This window comes from Archocentrus centrarchus, chromosome 7 (genome assembly GCF_007364275.1).
Source record: "Archocentrus centrarchus isolate MPI-CPG fArcCen1 chromosome 7, fArcCen1, whole genome shotgun sequence".
Taxonomy (NCBI): domain Eukaryota; kingdom Metazoa; phylum Chordata; class Actinopteri; order Cichliformes; family Cichlidae; genus Archocentrus; species Archocentrus centrarchus.
In genome coordinates, this window is record NC_044352.1 from 27,126,838 (window position 1) to 27,149,864 (window position 23,027).

Consider the following 23,027-nt stretch of genomic DNA (forward strand, 5'->3'; position numbering starts at 1 on the left):
GTCTCAGACTCTACAGGCTCAGTTAGCAGGTTAAATGCCTTAAGTATGATTTGTTTGGAAGGGCTGCCAGTAGAAAGACTCTTCTCTCTAAGAACATGGCAGCATGGCTTACGTTTGCAAAGTGGCAAACCTAAGACTTTCTGAAACAATGTCCTTTGGACAGTCAAGACCAAAGTTTGGCTATAGTTTTTGGTTTTCACCACACGTGGTGAAAACCAAAAACCTCATATCAACTGTCAAGCACGGTGGTGGAGGGGTGATGAATTAGGCTTGTTTTGCAGCCACAGGACCTGGGCACCTTTCAGTCATTGAGTCAACCATGTATACCAAAATATTCCTGAGTCAAATGTGAGGCCATCCCAAAATTGGGTCATACGATGGGACAATGATCCCAAGGACAGCAGCGGCTGAAAAAGAAAAGAATCAAGGTGTTTTAATAGCCCAGTCAACGTGCAGACCTCAACATGACTGAAATGCTGTGTAGTGATCTTAAAAGAGCTGTGGATAAATGAATGCCCCCAATCCTCAATGAACTGAAGTAATATTGTGAAGAAGAGCAGGCCAAAATTCACAATGATGTGAGAGACTGATAAAATCATCCAGAGAACAATTGTTTCTACTGTAGTTATTGCTGCTAAAGGTGGTTCTACGAGCTACTGAATTATAGGATGCACCTAGTTTTTCACAGGATGGCACAGAGTCCAGTCTTAATAAAATCTAAGAACAGACAGAATAGAACCACTCACTAGTGAATATGGTTTATTAAAGGGCAAAACGAACACTTTTCATCTTTAAGCTGTCCTCAGTATGAGAAACACAGTGAGAACATATGTCAAGACCAGGTGATGTCCAAACATCAGTCTGCAAAGAGGACTCTTAACTGCATGATAGAAAACATCTGCAAGTGTTCAAAAAATGAATAAATAATCATAAAATAATAAGAGCTATAAAGCACAGTTAAAATGTCTAAAAATAATAATGAATATATTTATAACCAACGGTCAACACACTGATCATGTTATTAGGAAATATGTAGTTTGGCTTACAGCTGAAATGCATATATTTTGCCCTTTTAATAAGCATTAAGAAGTATACTCAGTAGTGACTGCTGGTGTTCTGTTGGTAGCATCATCCCTCAGCCTAAGTGAGAAGTGCCAGTGGAGGCTGGGAGTTGTGATAGATGGTGCTCTCTCTCAGGATGAGGCCAGTGACACAGAGCCACAGAGCGGAGGAGGAGGAGGAGGAGGAGAGACAGCAGCTCTGTTTCAGTGTTAGCTCTCTGGGCCAAAATGAGTCTGTATTGTCGACTCATTTTGAATTGAACCAGCTGGGAGCTGTGGGAGCGCTGCACCCTTGAACTCTAGAAATCGACCCTCATTTTGATTAAACAGCAAGGGCGGTGGAAACCTACAGAGGGCAGCTCCCACTGGTTGGGGAGAGACAACTGTGGTCATACTGGGCAGTTCTTTGGGGATGACATTAAAAGATGTTGGTGCTTAAATTAATATACCACTTTACATATAGCTCGTAAGTCTTATTAACTCATAATTCCCAGAACATTTGGTCCAGAATTATTATGAAAAAAGCTATTTTCACTGAGTGTTTTTCTTTAAATTTCTGCTACAGTCCTGCATATTTCCACTGCAACTTAAGAGATGTTTATACCCTATTTCTCAAGGATTAAGGGTTAAAGTTCAACTGCATTTTCCCAAAAGGGGCAATTAACTTTGCTTCAGAGGAGGAACACAAATCATAAGACAGAAAAACACAGGCAATTTAATAAGCTGCTGATGTAAATTTTGGAGAAAAAAAATCTGTGACCACAAGCGGCCATTACGGCACATGGAATTAGTAGAAAAACCTGAAGCTGTGTGTGTGTGTGTGTGTGTGTGTGTGTGTGTGTGTGTGTGTGTGTGTGTGTGTGTGTGTGTGTTTTAACTCAATGAAAGATGGTTTACTAAAAAAAAAAAAAGCAATATATTTATTTATTTATTACACACACACACACACACACACACACACACACACACACACACACACACACACACACACACACACACACACACACACACACAGGAAAGAATAACAAGTGCAACAGCAAACTTTAGGCTGGACAGACAACCTAAATGCAGAACTCTGAATAAAGAGTCAGGGTGTGGATGTGGAAACATGGAATAATCTATTTTCTGACTTGGATTTGGATTGTCTGTCAAAACAGAGGAATCAAGACAGCCAGGGGAGACAGTTCAAAGTGGCAGCTTGTGGATTGACCAGCTAGGAAGGTGAATCTGTGGAACCAGGAGAGCAATGTGGGTCCAGAGCAGAAGTGGATAAGTTGCTGGAGTTGGCAGTGACTGGAAATAGAGGATGAAATTGACTAAAAGGTTCAGCAAACCGAGTGGTGCACAAGAATGGCTTGACTTTGGAATAACTGGGTAGTTGAATCCAGTATTTGGTACGTTATTTAAGGCGGTATTCAAGTGACCTCCTGGTCAGGAGTAGTCAGAGGGAGAGAGGATGACAGTTTGACAAAGGTAACTAACTGGTACAGAATGTCCAATATTCAGTGGCTACAATATCTGATATTTGGAGATGATGGTGAGGAAAGCAAAGATATAGGGACAGAGAATTTTTGACTTTCATTCCAAGGGTATTCACAATATTCCTCCACATAAATGTGGCTCAGTGCTGATTATGTAAATAGGCAATTATTTGCCACCACATCACCGTATTTTTAGTCTGTTCCCCTACCTCTAAGTGGTCAAAAAAATATAAACTAAGGCTTTAATTTGACAGCAAATATTCAGCACATTCGCATGTATTCCTCAGCAAATAATGGCGTAAAGCAGCAATCATTAGTGCCTTGGATGCCCAATAGATATCTGGTGGCCATCCAGGATCTTTCAGAAAGAAATGAAGCAGAAAACTGTGTGAAGCCATTCCACTGCTGTTGGCAGCCACGTTACAATTCATCAAAACTCTAGCTGTTGCAAAATTCACAAATACAGTCTGCATTTCTCCCTGTCTGTTTTTCTCCCTTTCTTTCAAACATGTATGAAAAAAAGTGCTCGTTCAGTCTTACAATGATTTTTCCCTGTTCAACAAAATTTTTCTTTCCTCTTCAACATGGCTGTCAAGTGCTGATTAATCGATGGCATCCTTCTCTGAAATGGCTCTGTAAACAAGCTGTATGCTTTAGCTCTGTGCGCAGGCATTGTGGGATCTGACAACTTTCTTTTGCTTGCATAAATTATTGATCTTTGATGCTCTCTCTTCGTAGCGGTGCAGAATGCTAAAGATCCTGTGGTATTTATAGCCAGCATTTGGAAGAGCAGCTGAGTTCGTTTGCCTCTGTTGATGATTTCTCTCATTAGGCTGTGGCCGTGTTTCGGGGTCGTGTTCGTGTTCTGTTGACCCAGGTGGTCTTGTAGTCCATGGGCCAAAGGTGAGACCATGTTTCAGTTTGTCGCTGGCAGAGGGACTGTTCGACAGCAGGCAGTCGGACCTAATCTTTGCAGCCCTCCTTTGCAGATTGTTGTTGGTGCCTCATTTTTATATCAATTAAACCAATATTCAGGGTTGCTGTGCATGTTTTGTTGTATGAGTTTTTCTAGCATTTTGAAAATCTAATTGTCGTCATGTGCTTGAAACTCAACGTCATGCTTTTAAGAAAATCACAAGTAATATAATCACAAGCCACTTTATTAGGTACACCTGTTAAACTGCTTGTTCACACAAATATCTAATCAGCCAGTGATTTGGCAGCAACTCAGTGCATTTAGACATGTAGACATGATCAAGATGACCTGCTGAAGTTCAAACTGAGCATCAGAATAAGTAAGAAAGTAAGTGACTTTAAACCTGGCATGGGCTAGTCTTGGTATCTGCTGGGATTTTCCTGCATAACCATTCCCAAGGTTTATAGAGAATGGTCCAAAAAGAAAATATCCAGTGAGCTGCAGTTCTGTGGGTGAAAATGCTTTGTTAATGTCAGAGGTCAGAGGAGAATGGCCAAACGTCTTCGATAAAGGAAGGCAACAATAATTCAAATAACCACTTGCTACAACCAAGGAAGAGCATCTCTTGAACATGACAATGAGTTCACTGCACTCAAATGGCTTTCAGTCATCTCATCTTAATCCAGAAGAGCACCTTTGGGATGTGGTAGAAAGGGAGATTCACACCATGGATGTGATGCTGATGCTGTTATGTCAATACGGACCAAAATCTCTGAGGAATGTTTCCAGCAAACGGGGATCTAACCTGGCACTACCAAGATGTACCTAATAAAATGTCTGGTGATTGTACAGTATTGATTCAAGCTTAAATTGTTTTCTAATAAATTACAACTGGTTTCTGTTAATGCTGTTGATATTTACAGTATGGAGGTTATGGCACAACAACTTTTACTTTAGTGATTACTGAATGAAGTGTACTTTCAATTTAGGATTTATTTATTTATTTATTTTAAACCATCTTAAGGCTAATTGTGTCATCATCACATGTCACACGTGACACTGTGGAAAATCTGACTGTAAAAATATAGAATTGCATTCAGGGGATGGCACATTATTTGGACCACCTCCTTGGTGGAATTGACTTGAAGTCCGGAGAATGACGGCTTGTATGAGAGCATAAATCTGTACAAATGAAATGCTTGTGGCACCAGAATGCTTAAAATAACATAATCCATAACAATGTTAAAATTCAACATACTGTAGCTTTTCAGACAAGATAAGTCTAGTATACAGACTGCTTCTTAAAGGGGCAGTTCACCCAAAAATCTAATTCATGTACTATATTCCTATGGCCTGTAATGGTATTTATTCATTAGATTTTTTTGAGCTGCCCAGTTGTGGCTATAGCAGTTAGAGAAATGTCTGCCTTCTCTTATATATAATGGAATCAGATTGTACTGAAGAGCTCAGAATGCCTTTTACATTTAAAAAAACCAACTCAGCAGCAATGTTTTTATGTTTTCTACTGTCAGCGTCTGTCACCCAAGAGGCATCCAGAAAGCTAACATTATAGCTGAGGCAGGGACTCCATTAATGCTTACTTCCTATCACACCGTGATGAGCATGCCATGGTTACCTTGTTTTTTTCTGTAAGGTGATGAGGTTGTTGGGTGAACAAAATACTTCCAACCTGAAACTGCTCACAGCAAGGTTTCTGGATTTTCTTATGTCACACGCACATACAACTTCCATCCATTTTCTCAACCATTTATCCAATTCAGGGTCGCAGAGGGGCTGGAGCCTTTCCCAGCAGTCATAGGGCAAGAGGTGGGGTACAGCCTGGACAGTTTGCCAGTTTATCACAGAACCGAATACAGAGAGACAAACATCTTTGACCAATATAGAATCATCTGTTAACCTAAGAAACATATCTTTGGACTGTGAGAAGGAACCAGAGTATCCAGATCGAATCCAAACAGGCACAGGGAGAACGTGCAAGCAGATATATATATATATATATATATATATATATATATATATATATATATATATATATATATATATATATATATATATATATATATATATATATATACACACATATATTGGCAGCTATATATCATATCTAATCTAACATCCTTAACACTGTCTTAACAAGCTGGCACTTTATCTCATTTTCTAATTACGATGCTCTCTGGATGCCAGTTTTTGTTACTATTTTGGCTTAAAAATATCACACAAAAAAGGCCACCAGATTATTTGTGAATTGTTGGTACAGAGCTACAGTAGTACACAAATTTAGACTTGTTTTGGTAGTAACACTTATATTTTTTATAAATACTTAATTCAGTTGTTGTTGTGTTACTATAACCTGTCTTGCGCTACTATTACACACTGTAGATATCACTCAGCTCGTAGTCACACACAATTATCACACATTCTTATTACAGTACAATTCCTAATAGCCACATTGTGACTTGGTTATGTGGCTGTGTGGTGCATTCGTAATATTTTCCACTTTCAGCTTTCTTGACTTCTCTGCCTTTAGTTCTCAAGATTTCATTCCAGTAATCCCTGAAACATTTTCGTTGGATCACATTTGGAATCCTCCTCCCTTTTAAACGACACCTGACTATTATTTCCTGTCTGTGAGTCACATGGTGAGCCTGATCCCACATTGAGGTCTCTCTCTCTTTTTTTATGTGCACATTCTGACATGATGGGATCGGGCAAATAAACATTCATGAAGCTTCTTGAAGGAAAGATGCTGGATTAGCATATACAGTTGGGTCCTTGACCCTAAGGGAAATGTAATAATGACAAATGATTGGAGAGCACAAAACAAATTCTGGGCTCTGCAGTCTGTAGGCCACAGTTATAGTGTCATATTTGCTCCTCATATCCCCAGTACACACTTTCTTTCTTTTCCTGCCTGTCCTGTGGTGACTACTATTTATCCATCCTCCCGTGTTACTGGACCTTCTCCGCCAACTACACACATGCTAATTCCTCCAAAACCTGCCACTACTGATAAAGGCTCAATTTCACTCACTCTTCGCCAGGCTGTTGAAGTTGCTTTTGTCATTGCTTGCCAACCACTACCTGTGTCTATTCCTGCCTGAAACTATATCCAGATCTGCCTATCTGTACTTACTGTATCTTGCATTGTATTCTTGCATTAAATTATTTGACTTTTCCTTCCTGCCTGGCACATGGATTTGTAAGAGCAGAATTGGAGATGTGTGTGAGGGAGGACAGATTCGTGAGCATAACAGATGATTTGAGTATGTGGTAGGAATCGTATAACTACATTTGAGCAAGCAAGAGGCTAATGCTCGTTATGAGCAACGCTGTTCTGGCCCTTATCCACCCTGTTAGACTCTTCCTCTAACTTTCAAAATAAAAGCTTTGACAGTAGACTCTTATGCTACCAGATGGAGATGTAAACAGGCAGTATTTGGTGTGTTTATATGAAAAATAACTATGCACTGATGCAAAATGATTAAAATCAAATATGCTTGTTGGCAAAGCCTTCATGTCAGTCATTTTGGGATTAAATGTTATTGCAAAATGGTTAGTAGCTCCACAGAATGATAGCTGCGTTAGCTTCCTGATTACTAATGCTTCTAGTGTGATTTTATTCACCCAAGGTAGAGTGTCATATTTATTCTATTTTCATGAATAATTAAAACATTTAAAATGATTTAAACCATTACAATAAGTCATACATTCCAAGCACAATCCCACACTCAGAAATCTAATAAGCCTGATATGGAGTGTGCGGATTTACTGTTGTCTAATCCCACTCCATGGGGGATTAAGAAAACTAATATTGCAACAAAAACAATTTTCATAATAGACACGCTGCAAATCTGAGGATCAGTCGCATCTCAAGAATTTGGCTGTCCGTCCTTCTACAGTGCCAGTTCACACTCGTTTCCACGCCGAAAGCAGACTGAAGCAGCACTCAGAATTTGTTTTGTGCTCAGATCTTTTCGTCATCAAGCATATACTTCCACAAGACGCACAACATACGCATTCACACATACACACGTGCAGGTCCCATGAAGCTAGAATTTGAACAGATGATATACTTGGCTGTCAGGACAAACAGGCTGAGGTTAGAACATTGGCAGGCACAGTTATGCCACTACTAATTGCCTCGCTCCATGTAGTCTCCTGTTGTATGTGCGTGTGTGTCTGCGAGATCCTCTCACGCAGTCATCTATGTGGTGGCTTTCGCGCCTTCTGTGTGCAGACGCGATGACTAAATGCGAGATCACATGCTTGTGTGGATAATATACGTATTTGCAAGGACTAATTGGTGACAATCCACTGGCCTTAAGATTTTAGGACATTCTGACTGATCTCAACAGCCAACTGCTCATTTTTTGGTTTACAAGTGAGGAAATTATCCACTATGACACCATGTGTTAAAATCTTCCTTTTGCTCTGTTTAGGTACATTTCAGTTGATTCCAGTTGAAGTGGATCCCCGTACTATATGTCCCAGCAGTACCACTTTGCTAGACAGATGACAGTATTTAAAGCTTAAAACCAAATCCGCCGGCTCTTTTTTAACTAATTAAAATATTTCAGCCCTGATTAATTTGGTGGCAGTCTTGGTTACTGTGGTGGTAGAAAGTGCAGTTTAATACCTCCCTTGGCAGCAGTCGCTCCTCGAGAATCTCTGTTGTCAGAAATACACAAAAGAGCAACTGGTGTTTAGTCCTCAATCAAACAAACACACACTGTTTCAATAAACAAATCTGCCTTTTCCCATCATGGACTGAGAAATTGATTTCTTTTGATTTCATGCTGCACTCAGCGAGCACGTAACGGGGCACGTTAAAGTTGGTTATTTTGCTGAGAAGTTGGAGGTGTGCAGAATGTCACCTGCAGCTCTTTATCAAGAGCACAGTTGCTGCTTCTTTTTGTTCTATTACTTTTACAATGGTGACAAATATCGTGTTTCCTGTGGCATCTTCAGAGAAGATGTCTAAGCTGTGGTTGTTTTTTTTGGGGGGGGGGTTTTTCTCATAGCTATGGTATGAGAACAAGTGATAAGCTCACTGCAAACTAGAGCACCAAACACAGACTTTTGAAATTCCTGTCCAACCTTGCGTGTCTGAAACTAGAATCTTCTTGTGAGCAAAATAAGTTTTGCATAGCAACAAGTTACAAATAAGGGTTCTGCTTTAACTAGGACACCAACGCATTTTCAAGGGAGGAACTGGTTCAGGTATTCCTACTGTGATTTTGTGGTGTACTGTCTATCGAGCTAGCTTTTTATGCAGCCTTTAAGAAGTGGATACTTTTCATGCAGAAGTTTGCGAACCTCTGCATCAGGTCATGTGTTGTTGCCAAACATTGTTCAAACTTCCAACTTCCGAGAGGGATCAGACACCTTTTCAGGTGGTTTTTGAGGAAATCTGTGACTTATGAGGGCATCTTTATACAATAGTGATATCTTGTATTTGTTGACTCCATATTTCACTCAAGATCATAGAACATCTGTACGACTGTGGCCAAAATGATTATCACGATTATTTTGATCAGTATTGAGATCACGATTACTTGTCACAATTATTAATTGATTTTAGTGACAAAAATGTTTTTATGGTGCTGTCACAGAAACAGAACACTGCTTTCACATCTGTACACATCTTTGGATCAAAATAAAATTGGTTCTGCTCATTTCCCAAAATTCAGTGCATCTCTTAGATGAAAAATTTAAAAAGAATTGTACAAGGCACTGCTTTCACTTTTACGTTGTGCTGCATTCCTGTAAATTAATCTGTATAAATAATCTTTGCAGGCAAATAAGGTTTATTCACCTGGCATAAATGCATCTTCTAGTAGCAAAATATAAAATCTTTGACTCCATTTATTGCACCTGCATGATGGATGTGAATAAAACTCAGAGCACCGGAGAGCTGTGAGATCTCTCTCTACTTCCCCTACGGCACTTTGCGTACAACGCAGGTTTTCCCACTTTACAAATATAATTGCTCGAGGTGGTAACATATCGTTTGTCCAGTTTGTTGATCATTTTCCCGAAGCCTTCGTTAGTCACCGTGTTTATTGGATACATCTTTGGCCGAGTAAAATGCGGTTGGTTGGTGATTTCAGTGCATCTCAGGGAGCTGGATGGATGCTGACGTGCTGCATGGGGTCGCTGTCATGGACGTCTCAGTTGTTGCTGGATGAGTCACGTTATCAGGCACTGCAAGGATTGCATTGTTTTTCTTGGCCTTAATTAATTACACTGTAGTTTATGGTGTGTTTTCAGGAGATTGAATAAGATCCAAACAGTGGACAATGAGCTGCTTCGAGGGACAAGCTCGTCGCCTTCTGCTTTTTTTTTTTTTTTTTTCTGTGTATCTGTTTTTAAGACTAGTTCAGGAAAGTTCAAGCTGCACGGTGCAGCTGTGATTGGCACATGCAGGCATACAGTCAGGCACTGATTGAGGGAGCATTTGATTTCCAAGCATTTTAAATATCATTAGGTTATGTTCATTTAACGGTGGGAAGCCAAAATCATGATTAAAGATTAAATTTGATTAAGTGTGATGGTTTTTCCAACCTTTAAGCGACTTAATGCCATTTTAAGGGAAATTTTTCTATAAGGTGTTTGTATGTATTCATTTATTGAGTCAACATCTGGACAATAAAATTGTGTTGTTGTATCTGTCCACGTACTTACTTGTTGCCAGGACACAAGTACATAAAATAATAAACACCCTCTTTTGAGTGAACTCAGCTAGAATCATGCCATGTGTCTCTTGTGTGTCTTCAGCACACAGCTACAGTGTAGTCACACTTGAATCAAGTGAATTCATTGCTAAAATATCAGTTTTAATCTCCACATTGTATAATCAGGGGTTTGTCGTGAGGTCCCTGTGTGTCACAGAGCGTGTTGTGTGTAGTTTTGTGTTGCGGATAAGATTTGAAGTGGAAAAGAATGTGTGTTGTGGTTTATTTTAAGTCCCATCTGCAGTGTCCTCAGAAAAATACCAAAATATGTTGGTCCAACAGATCAGTGGGTGAGTTAGCAATTCTTCTTTTACTGCTCAGTAAAGTTCACTGCAGTATCTTTATTGTCATCTAGAGAGCCGTTTGTTTTGCGTGTAGCAGATTCAGTAGGGGTCACAAGTGTACTGAAAGACCCATTATTAAGGAATACTGGCAGCATAGGCAGTCCATTGACACGTTGTTTCTAACATTATAGCTTTTTCTCTCTTACTTAAAATGATTTCCAAAGCTGAAAAAATATGCTTTAAACCTGTATTACTGACATAAGCAACACAGTACTGATCTTAGTAGTCCTAGCTGAACACAAGAACCGTGCAGGATGCAGTGTGTTAAGTGTCTCCAGTTTGGTTGTGGTAGTAAATTATTTAAGCCATTGGCCTAAATCATATCAAATCAATCAGTTTAAAAGAATTAAAGGAGAAACTTTGACCAAAAGTTTAATATCAGGCTGTCTAATTTAGTAGTGAATTGGATGAATTATTTGACGTTGCATGTTTTTTCAAAGCTTTGACCATGTTCTTTATGTGTTTTAGAAGAAAAAAAATGTTAATATAACTAACTTCAAAAAAAACAAACTACAAAAATATCCCAAACGGGCATAACCTGTTTACTTTTTCATAATGTATGACAAAGTGGTGTTTTCTCATATAAACTTTTACTGCAATGAGTTATCTAAATATGTCAGAGGTACACAATTTACAATAACTGTATGAAATACATTCACATTTGAACACAAGCGAATCCATAAAATGTCAGGGGCACTCACCGCTGCTATAGGCCAGACTTAGCTAATCACACAAACTGTCATAGCTGTATCATCTTTTTAATTTGATCACATTTTAATATTATAATACACCATGAGTTTCTTGTTATTGTATATTAACTTGTCACAGTTAATATACAATAACTCACAGTATCGTCTTTTTAAAATGTCATGTATATAGCTGATATTCACTAGTAGGGACCACAACCCCAAACACATTTGATTGATTTATAGACGTACAACAGAAAGGGGAGTGTATGAGGGGTGGCCCCCGCTCCTGAACTTCAATTATGTTATCTCTAACTGGTTAACTGTATAAGATTATTCACAATCTAGCACCATAACCCCTTAAAAACTTTGTGACGAACTGTATTGCTTGCTTAAGGTTAGCATGAACTTCCATTAGAGGAGGCTGTTACATTGAGTTTTGTTTTGCAGCATCTGGGCAAAACTGTTTACCAGTTAAGGCAGCTGGAATGTGGAAATCTTAAAGCATCAGAGGGTGCAGTACATTTTAAATATAATTTGAAAATGTTGCTCAGGTTTGCAGTCAATGAGCTGTGTGAGAATGAATGTGGCAGTACAGACTCTTCTTGCATTGATGGAATGTTTTCATCTTCTTCTGGGGTTGCTGATTGTGTGTTCTCGAGTTAGAAACTAGCAATGTTTCCATTTCTTTTGAGGATATTTTATTGTGAGCAAGCTTTTATTTGTCAGGTTTTGATTTACTATCTTTTGTTGTTATCTGCACCTCATTAGGAGCCTATGCACAGGGACCATGCATGAGAATTAGATTTTAACTATATTTGGTATAATAAATGTATTCTGCATTGTCCCTGCTAAATAAATAAAGGACTGCCTTTTTTTCTGGAAGACGAGATAAGGTTCGGATAAGTTTTACTAGTTAAGCATTTCCCAGTAGAAGCAAAAAAACACCCAACGGTCGATACACAAACTTGGGTAAAATATTGCTGTCTTTTACAGTCCAAAGCAATAACTTGTCACTGATCTAGGGTAGGATTGTGCAGCTTTGAATATCTCCATAATAATAGTTGATGGGGGACATTTAATCGGACGTATTCGTTCTGATCAGATGGTTTTATGATGAAAAGACCAAAAAACAGGTCAGCCTAACTGGGCAGAAAGTGAAACTTTCTTAGAAGGAGCTCAGAGCATAACAGCTGCTCTTTTGCGTAGAGAGCTAAACAATACAGTTTGGCTATCCGATAAAGATGCCACCTGGATGCCTCTCTGTGGAGACCCACCTCTGAGGAAACCTTTAGGCAGATTCTGTCACTGCAGTATAAAATATCCTGTGGAGTGTGGGAATGCCTCAGGATACCCCAGGATTAGCTGTGGGGAAAACTGAAGATTAGAGGAATTCACATGTAAAATATATCTCATACTTCTAATATTATGCTGATGAGGCAGACACATTACAACTTTGAAGTGTGCGTAATGTTCATTTCCACAGCACTTATGCCATCACTATTAAATAACAAAGTCATGTTATACACACCACTCCCCTGCTTTTTAATTTTACTTTGACGTTCTTCAACTGGTGTTAAACTGGTACACTTCATGCACAGATTTTTCTCCAAACTTCTTTGTAGGTACTCTTTTAATTTGTTCTCTTGATTGGAGACATTTCAAGCAATAAAAATAAGCTAATTTACACTGATGATTATGAACGGTTAATTTCAGTCAGTAGGAAAAAGAAACTCAAAGCATGAATGAATATGAAGAATGTATCTAGATAGCCAGGAAACGTGGGGAAGGTTTTGTTATTTTGACGCTGCATTTGCAGCAGCATCGGGTGCAAATAAACCTCCTGAGACCTGAGCTCCTGTTTGTGATGCATTTCTAATTTCTCCTAGATATTTGTGATTAGATGGACCTGATATGTATACAAACCAAGCTTCAGACAGACAGGAAGTTGTATTTTGTTACATGGGGACAGGAGGTTTATTTTACAGTATAGAACAACAAAGTCAACATGGCTTAACAAAGTATGAAACACTATTGATCAGAATGAAGTATAAGCTGCAGCAAAGCCAAAATGTAATGTCCACAAAATGGGAAAATATGAGAAAAAATACTAACAACATATTAAAAAAATAAAAAAATAAAAAATAGTTTATTTGTGTATTGATGGGACATCCTTCCACATATACTAAGTGTCTTAAATGTGCACCATCCAGTGTATGTAGCACTGAACTTAAGTCTGTGGTGGTGCCATACTTCTGAGGCATTTTGAATTACATTTCAAGTCCCTTATGAGTATTGATTGATATGTCTATATGTCTGCCACTTTTTGCATAATACTTTAGACAAGCATAAAGAACGATAGAAATAATCTCACAAGTCTACAGAGGGTGATGGAAGGAGGCCAACAGTTCAGTTTGACCTGCTGGAGGATGACAGCATCCAAAAAAAAACTAGTTTTGGGAGCAGGTAGAGTGACACGGGCTTATGAGTGCCAAAGCACTGTAATGGGCTGCTGTCATCTGAGACGACACATGTGTCTCTCTGGTGTAAAGTATATTCTTGAGTCTTGTTGTTCATAATCATAATAATAACACTGAATCATTTGCATTGTTTCCCTGCAGCTCTCACTGTCTCAGCTGGCAGCTACTTCACGCTACCCGACCATCAGCCACTCCAGCTCGGCGTTACCGTGGCAACAGTCATTTCCTTCTCTGCTCCATCCTTCCCCATTGGCATCGGCCCACCAGCTGTCACATGTCGTAAGATTTCCACCCCCGTTTGCTCACACACGCACCCACTAAAATGCACACATGCGCGTGCGCGCGCGCACACACACACACACACGTGCGCGCTTGTGCTTATAATTCACACACATCCTGAAGAAAATACACAAACACTAGATGAAAGTAAGTCATAAATACATTTACAAGGTGTACATTCAAACACAGTGAAGACACACAACATGGCACATTATACAGTTTTCCCCGGTTCTTCAGTTCAAAGACACACTCACCTTTACACCACTCAGCCACCAGCTCATACCCACCTACCCATGGAGACACAAAGACGCACAAAACCTCTAACCTGAGCTCCAGCCCTGCACACTCTTTGTCTTTGGAGATGCTGGAGGTGCTGAAGTGGATTCTTTTCATCTTTATAATCAAAAGAAAATTATTCTTTCACGTGGCTTTTCAAATTATTCTACAAAGACTACTTTTTTTTCTTAAGGTAGCTTCTATCCTGCATATCCTCATGTTTTGCCTAATTAAGAAAAAGTCTTTTTAATTTGTTAATGATTTTAATAATTAGCTGCACTTATGTCTGTGTCACCCCCCCCCACCCCATTTGAAATACTAATTATGGCCACAAAAAAATGTACTTTTTAAAATAAATGCTGCTTTATCAAATTCTGTTTGATTTAATCTTTATACATTCCAGTGAACTCGCACGGAGATGATGATGAAAATTACATCAGAGAAAAATATCGGAATGGCTCTAAATGCTAACAAGCTTTATGCAGCTGAACAGAAGTCCTATCATTGCAGCCAGGGGATTCACCGCAGCATAAATGAGGACACCAGCTATACTGTTCTGATTTTATTAACTCTGCTGAATAATTTCCTGAAATGATGCAGGGCTAACCTGTTCCCCGCAGTTGTAGGTGTTTGCTGCTGCGAATTGCCTGCCAGACTCATTTTGCCTTTGAAAGCTGCCTTGCCTTTGCTAAATTAGACTAGGTTCACCCACAAATATGCATATATTTGGAAATATGCACATTAGAAGCGGTGGAAGAATCTCACAGAATGGCGAGGAAATCATAATGCTGTAATCCTGGGATTAACCCTGAATCTTTTTCAGCTTATCAAAATCAGTTTTCACATCCTTATATATGCATATTTGCTCTTTGATGTAGAAAAAAAAAAACCACACAGCATATTGTCCCTGTTTGAGAAGTACAGGGATTTGTTTGGCTGCTTGTAAACAGTTTCATTTTAGTCACATGCTGCAACTGGTGATGGTGCCGTAGACTGTTTTCTGCAAACGCAGGAGGCACGGGACATCTCTGTTTATATTTTTATGATATTAGTAATAATCAAATTTAGCCTGTAACACATAGTCCTAATATAAGCCTTGTTAATTGCAACTGGGGTTTTGTAGGTTATATTTGCTGTGATGTTTCTAGTTTGCAAGCCCCCCGCTGGGCTATGAGGGGACAAATTGCACACACTAATCGTTGCCATGGATATAGCTCATGCAGAAATCTTGACCCTGCTATCGTAATGACCCTATTTTTTCTTTTCAGAAAGGAATTCACATTGGCAGTTATTGTGCCTAGCTGCAAGGATAAACTTCAATATCATTAGTTATGTAATAGTTTTTTTTTTTTAAAGACCTAAGCAGCCTGTCTTATGTCTGTGCATGAGAACACACTTGGTGGGTAATGTGATACCCGGTCCTCTGATGCACAGTAATGCACTGTGGAAGCACACAGATTTGTTCAAATTGAACACTCCTTTATTATCATAGTATATTGTAGGTGCTTTTTCAACACTACCCTGGACAGGATACCTGCTTTTATGCATCAGCATAGCTTGGAAGTCCAGCGATGTTGTAACTAGACAACTGCCGCTTTGATGGCTTTCTCTCATATTTCATGCTCAAAATCCATATAGCTTAAGCCATGAATCATCCTGCAGAAATAAGCCAAGAACTGTGAATCAGGCTTACTGGAAGGATAACAATATAATAAGAAACATAATATGGCAAAAAAAAAAGGCACAATACAGTTTCATTTTGAAAGACTGACTAGGTCGTGCTGTGAAATTGTCAGAATAACTTATCTATTTTTATATCTACTGCAGTGGCTGTCAAAAGTAGGAACATCTTGTATTTTCTTGTATTTATGGATAAATTCTGAGAAATAAGCTTCATTTCCTCACGCAAATTGTTTGACTTGTTATTTCTTTCCATGTATATATATCAAACTTTCTGTTTTGGGGAACACAATAGCATGTCTTATTTCTAGTAATAGGTCAGGTTTTTTACATAAAAGAAAAGTCAAAATGAACATTAAATCATTTAAGTTACTATGTGTGCATCAATCCCAAAATAATATATGTAGTGTAACGTGTAGAAGTGAGTAGTAGACAGTGTAGAAGAGTAGCACATACAGAGAGTGAGAACCTTTATTACCATGAATCTGACTTTGTTAAATTAAAAAAGGAAAAGAAAACAATTGCTGTATTCTCTTTAAGGGTCACAAAATGTAATAGTGTTTTAAAAAATGTGACCTTAAATCCAGGTTACCTATTAAGTTGCCTGACTTATGTTGCTTCTTTCTTACCCTCCCAATGCCAATACTGTAGAATCCTCTGTTGGATTTCATATAGGGCATCAAAAAATCCTGTCAACATTATATTCATAAGTACTATATAATTTCCTTGGTCTCTTGGCTGGCATTTCATTCCGTTCTGATACTGTAAGTGAGTTTCTGACACTCCTTTTGCGTATATTGAGTCATTAAACTAGATTGCAGCGTTTATTGTTTAAACCTCCATTTGTCCTTGTAACCTTATATACCCTGAACACACCAGCCTATAAAAAGTGCTCGTATGTCATCACACTGCATAGGTTTTATGGTGGCAAGTTGAGACAAAGTATAACACCATTAATTTCAACCTTTTAAATGTGTTAAGGCTTCTACATTATGCATTGGAATCCTCTTAGGTTATTATATTGCAGGCTGTTTGATCAGAGAAGGAAGATGCATATGCATGTACTGTAGTATGTGCAGTACATGTAGTAGCATGACTTGAGTCGAGGTTATTACCAACATGTTTGATGGAAAGCCCAATAATGCTCAGCCTTGCATGGTGTCTAATAGGCCAACTGAACCATGCACATGTATCAAAGACCAGGGGAAAAAAACAACTGCAAAATGACACCATTAGCACTTCTTAGCTAATTATCTTCGCTGATACCCCTCCAGCTGTGTGCCTGTCAATGACAATGAAGTGGGGATTAATGTTTGCCACCAAAAATTTAGAAACATTGAACTGATCCACTGGTAATTAACTGTGCTCTTTCTTTTCAAAATTATAAAGTAAATACTGTAAAGCAGAAGAATGTAACCAAAGTGGAGATTAATATGCAAGGCGCACACTCAAAGTAAAATAATTGAACTTGTTACGAGTTGTTAATTAAATTGTGTATGTATTTACTGTACGTGAACTGTCATTGGCCCTTCTAATGCTTCCTAATAGACAATGCATTTTAGCTTGCCTACAACACTGCCTACAGTATGTTGCATTAGCAATTGACAGATTTACCCTTTTAAAAGCTTTTTATTTGTCCTCTCTCTTTTATTTGTTTTTTTTTATTTGGAAATTCATATACATGTGAAATTGGGTGTTAACGTTGGCTGAATATTTTGTTCTTATTGCAAAACAACAAATGACAATGAACTAACCATAAAAAGTTTCATATATGTATCCAAATCCTGATTTAGCTTATTCCTCTAGACAGTTAACAAACAGTGCTGTTCAGTGATGCCCAAAACTATGATGATCAATAATCCACAAAATTCAACTCAGTGACCATGTGTTCATTATAACGACCATGAGCATTTTGAGTCAGTACCAGATAACCTGTCCTGTTCTAGTAGAAGCAAACATCTTTGAAAAGTTGCCCTGAGAATTTCACAATTTGCTGCTGTTAAAATAACATTTGCTGAAACTCACAGTGTCCAGCTGCATCTCTGCCGTGTATATTGATGGACAAGGCTATTTAAAGTCTTGAATGTCACAGATAAGCTTTCAGGATCAATGCAGCCATTCGCAATGAGCAAGTAAACCTAACCAGATTAAGCTCTTAATGTCCTTTGTGGCATATGGCTGCTGTTTTTTAAAGATATGCATTTCCACTGTAAGTGTGCCGTTGGAATTGCTTTTCAGAGTATTAGGCAATTCTCTGAATCAGTTTTAGCTAATCCACCACAAGCTGTCTCTCCTATTGCCTTGTAACTATAATCCAAGCATCCATAATGCAATATGCATACTTTCCATACATTGAGGTGCCAATTATGTTTAGTAAGGCAAGTCCTTTCTGCCCATAACTGTACTGTAGTTCAGTCGGTCCATGTTGCTGCACGTTCCTTTACTGACGTGTATAATATACAAAAATACATAAAGATACATAATATGTATAATATGTAGCTTTATTTTTATAAGTAGAGGAACTGGCTATTTGCCATTCTGTTAATACTTGTTAGTAAGTTATCATGGTAAAAACAATAGCACTGATTTATTAATGGTTTTTATTTTAGGCCTGCTCAGCTGTCAGCAGCATTGCCCACCTGGAGATGGACCTTCAGCGAGAAAGAGGGGAGTCACCTTCGTGTCATGATGAAGGAGACCAACTTCAGGAGCTGCCCTTCACCCCCGTCCATGCCCCTGTCATTACTCTGGGGATGAATGTGCCTAGGTGAGCCCCCATCTATTGTCTGCTTCAGACACAAGCAGTGATGTGACCCAGAAAGAAAAGAGGCTTTTATGTTTTAAATTGCCACCATGGAAGTTCCTGCCGAACATCAACAGATTCCATCAGTATATAAAGATGTTTGAACATCCCAAATCCCGGTAACATTCAGTTCAGGTACATTTGTATTGCACCAGTTGACCTTAGGACACTTTAAGGTAAAGATCTCATAATGTTATTGAAAGAAACCTCAAGAACTATTCTCAAGAACTTGGCAACAGTGAGGGGAAAAAAAAAACAACTCCTTTACAGGAGGAAACCTCTGCAGAACCACACCTGGGAAAAGCAGTCATGTACCACAACCCCTTAGGGAGAAGGAAAGGTGAAGAAAGAGCAAGAGAGCCTAGAGAAATGAGAAATATGACTATAAATACCCCGCAGGTGGATGGGGCCAGCGACCTTAGATCATCATAATGCAGCTCCAGAGACAGAAGTACCTATGTAGGGAGGTTGTCTATCTCCTGAACCCAAACAGTTCCACAGGAGAGGAGCCTAACACCTGAAGGTTCTACCTCCCCTTTTACTTTGGGTAACTCTAGAAACTACAAGTCAGCGAGCGCTCTAAGAGTGAAACACTCTATTTGGATAATATACTACTGTGAGGTCTGTAAGATATAATAGAGCTTGGACATTAAGGGCTTTGTGTGTGAGGAGAAGTAACACATCAAAAGATGCTTAAAACATATTAAATGCCAAATGGTCATAAAATATTACCAATGTCTTTTTCTTTTGTCAGCTTATGCTGATTTTACTCCAAGAGCAACAGAGGACAGCCTTCCCACAGCATGATGGATATTCTCTTAAAAATGTAATACTGTGGCATATTTTTTTCACGCTCTCCAGCGTGCCTCTGAATCATCATTACTCATGTTATTGTTAGTCATTTACACTGGTCTTTAATCCAGCATGTGGGACCACTCTGCTCTCTGCAACCCAAAGCTATCTGTGATCCTCTGCAAGGAGGATATGGAGGCTGTTGTTGGCGTCAGCTGTGCGCCACAAATTGCAGTAATGGCCAGTTTTTATTTGGAAAACATTAAACAATGATAGATACCTTTGAACTGCAGCACTGAAAAATCCATTAGCTGAAAACCAACTTGAATCGGTGATCACGATTAGTGTGCAAAAGGATGTTTCAGTGTGTTTCTGATTTGTGAAACAAACTGTATTTGGGCCACTTAAACAACACAATCTTCTCTCTTTCTTCTAGTTGTACTTTCTGTGATTTGCACCTCACTATAGGTTCTGATTTGGCCTCTTCATTTCAGCATGGGAGGGTGACTCATGTTTGACAGGAAACATTATTAAAGCAAGGCACTTCAAACATCCTTTCAACATGTTGCTGTTTTATCAAGCCTGCTATCCTGTGTGAACTCTAGTGCAGCCCTTTATTACCACGAAAGTTCACTGTCTTGCCATCTACAGAGGGATATTGATTGGCTCTCTAATTGGTAACATGTTTGCACTGGGTAGGATAACATTCTGCCAGTAAGTAGGAGAATTCAGGTCAGAGCCAATTTAAAGAAAAATGTTTTGTCAGCTTTTACATCCCACTTTGGGTAATGGTTTCAGCGCTGTTTGTTAGTGTGGATTTCATTATTAAATCCAGCTGTAAGGGAGAGGTTTTGACTTTTACTTAGCTGAGCAGAATGCTGTGAGCTCAGCTCACAATTTACAACCGTAATGTCAGTGGAAATATAGCCAGGTCTGAGACAGGAAACTGAATGAGAGAGTGCATTCTGCAAATAATGGGCACAGTAACTCAGAAACAAGGCATTGTATTAGTACAGAGAGTCTGTAAATAAGCAGCTGGCTCTGAAACTGTTTTCCGATCCCGGAGTTTGGATCTCGACACGATGCTGTTCAGTTCAGTGGGCTGAAACATCACTGCCTTTTCACTCGGAGCCAAAACATCTTTTTGACTGTTTTCAGTGTGGAATGACCCAGTTCTCTGAGAAGAACAATGAAGTCTAAAGAAGTTTAATTGAAGTTGCTGTGCATATCTGATAGAGCCTCTTTTGAAATAAAAATGATGGCTTGAATATTAACTGGGGCTAAATTAAGATACAACTCTGAGCAATGGGGAAGACAAGGAAAGCATGAAATTGACACAGCTGCAGAGGAAAAGCCCAATCGACTGCCTTCCTCACTGATGTTACCTTAATTAGTTTGATCAAGCCTTCATTCTTTCACAAATATGACACCGTGGACTCAACATGGACACAGACAGCATTACTGTTATAATAAGCCCAAACGTTATTGTTCATTTTTCTATGCGTGCACTTTAGCCAGCCATCTGTGCACCGTGTTATCAGACCCAGAATGTTTGGTGTCAGCGCTGAGAGTATAAGTTATGAATGTTACCGTAGTTGTGGGAAAACAGGTGGCCACTATGATTAGAGATAACTGCCAATTATGCAAGAGAATCCTTTGGGAGTGCTTTGGCACCCGTTCTTGCTCCCCTGTTAGTATTGTTGTGGTACCTCTGCTTGACGGATATTGCTGACATCCTTATGCTGCCTAATCATCATTTCGCCACATTTTTCTTAAGTCCAGCCGGATATTGAAATTCAGGTTCAGTTTAATAGTATGAAGTGACTAAATTGAAGTTATTGCCCAAAAGATAAACATCTTGAGCCAAGATGGAACTGGTCCAAGATAAACAAAGCTAGGTCGAAAATGATAAAAACAGCATTGTATTCCACTTCACAGAGCTGAGCATTTTTTTCCTGCCTCATTTACAACCGCAAATCACCCAAGTGAAGCCAGTGCAGCAGGGACTAAACACATTACCTCCTGCTGCTCGTAAAGCATCAAGAGTGCATTCGCTGAAGTCTTTTCTGCTTGGCGAATGATCGATGTGTGCTGAATTTTTCCTCTAATTTAACTCTAGCGCCTGCTCAGTCAGCTCCAGAAGCTCACTGGCCCTCCTCTACTCTGCTGGTTTCCCTGACATTGTGGACTGTAGCGGTCAGGTGGCAGAAGTCCTGGATCCCACAGAACCCCTTCCCTTTGATCCCAAGCGAGAAGAGGCCGACTTACAGGGAAACCTGCTGGTGTTCCAGTTTCTGGCATTTACCAGGTGAGGCCTGCAGCACTGTGTCACATGTGGTTGAAGTGTTACTACTGACTGGTAGCTGGTAGCGCTTGTACAGCATAATTTAATTGCTGTTGTCTTATTAATCATTAAAGAGTTGGCCTTAACACCATGACAGATTGTAAATTAATTACTTTTTTGCTTCCGGAAATGGCAGAATTGTTGTATTCTAAGTGAAATAGAGCAGTCACTGATTTGACAACATCACCAATATCTTTCTGTATATTGAGCCACTATCTGTACGGAGATGTAGAGACACATTTTACACTTTTGATTGACGGCCAAGGGCAAGCTCCTCCCTGCCTCGAGAACTGTCTTGAACAGCAGCCGAGATTTCAATGCATTTAAACCAGGCATAAGGTCCTCCCACCCTCTACATACATGTCAAGCACATACCCATACACAGTATGCACACATACACTCACCGTTGGAGAAAAGCGCATTTTGTGTCAGCACAGGCTGAATAGTACCTCTGTCAGCGTCCCATCATAAAAACCCTGGAGCAGGCATCCTCTCTGACAGGGGCTGACAGTGAGGGGGGAGGGGAGAGGGGGGGCTGCTGAACCATAGGTACAAAACACACCACTTTTTGTGTCTATCTTATCATCAGCGCTGTTGGCAACGCTCACATTTGTCTTGTTCATCATGGCCTCATCATCACAGTGCCGTGACCACCCATGTATCAACCTTTATACTCTCTAACGTCTTGCTGTTTGTGATACATAATCAGCATTTTGTGTGTGAATAGATTAAAAGAATCTGCTTTTGATTATAATTAATTAAATTATCTGAAAGTACACTCTTTCCCTTTCATAGCTTCATGTCTATTAACTTTCAACCAGTGATAGCAAAATCATAAGAGTGGCATGACACCGTATTTTACAATCCACATGAATCAGTGGAGCCATGTCACAAAACTCTCTACCTTTTTAAACACATTCAATTTTTTTTTTTTTTTTTTTACTGCAAAATCTGGCTCCTTTTTATCTTTAGATCAATATATTGGATAAGCTGATGTGACAGCTACCTGTGTGGTGGGTCCAAAAGTGTCCTTGATAAATCATTAAATGACACGATGCTTTGTGATGACATTAGTGGAGATTAAATACCAGCCCTCCTTAAGTGTGGCAGAGAGGAGGGAAGAAGTGGCA

At 39.2% G+C, this 23,027-nt stretch overlaps 1 protein-coding gene across 1 annotated transcript in view; it reads left to right on the top strand.

Annotated features, from left to right (window-relative positions):
- The window catches only part of nphp4 (nephronophthisis 4), a 171,704-nt gene that overhangs the window by 90,701 nt on the left and 57,976 nt on the right, over positions 1-23,027 (top strand). Inside the window, exons 12-14 of the mRNA XM_030733604.1 lie at positions 13,865-14,002; positions 18,568-18,725; positions 21,673-21,861. Of these exons, the coding sequence (XP_030589464.1) occupies positions 13,865-14,002; positions 18,568-18,725; positions 21,673-21,861 (485 nt within the window). The remainder of the gene's footprint in view (positions 1-13,864; positions 14,003-18,567; positions 18,726-21,672; positions 21,862-23,027) is intronic.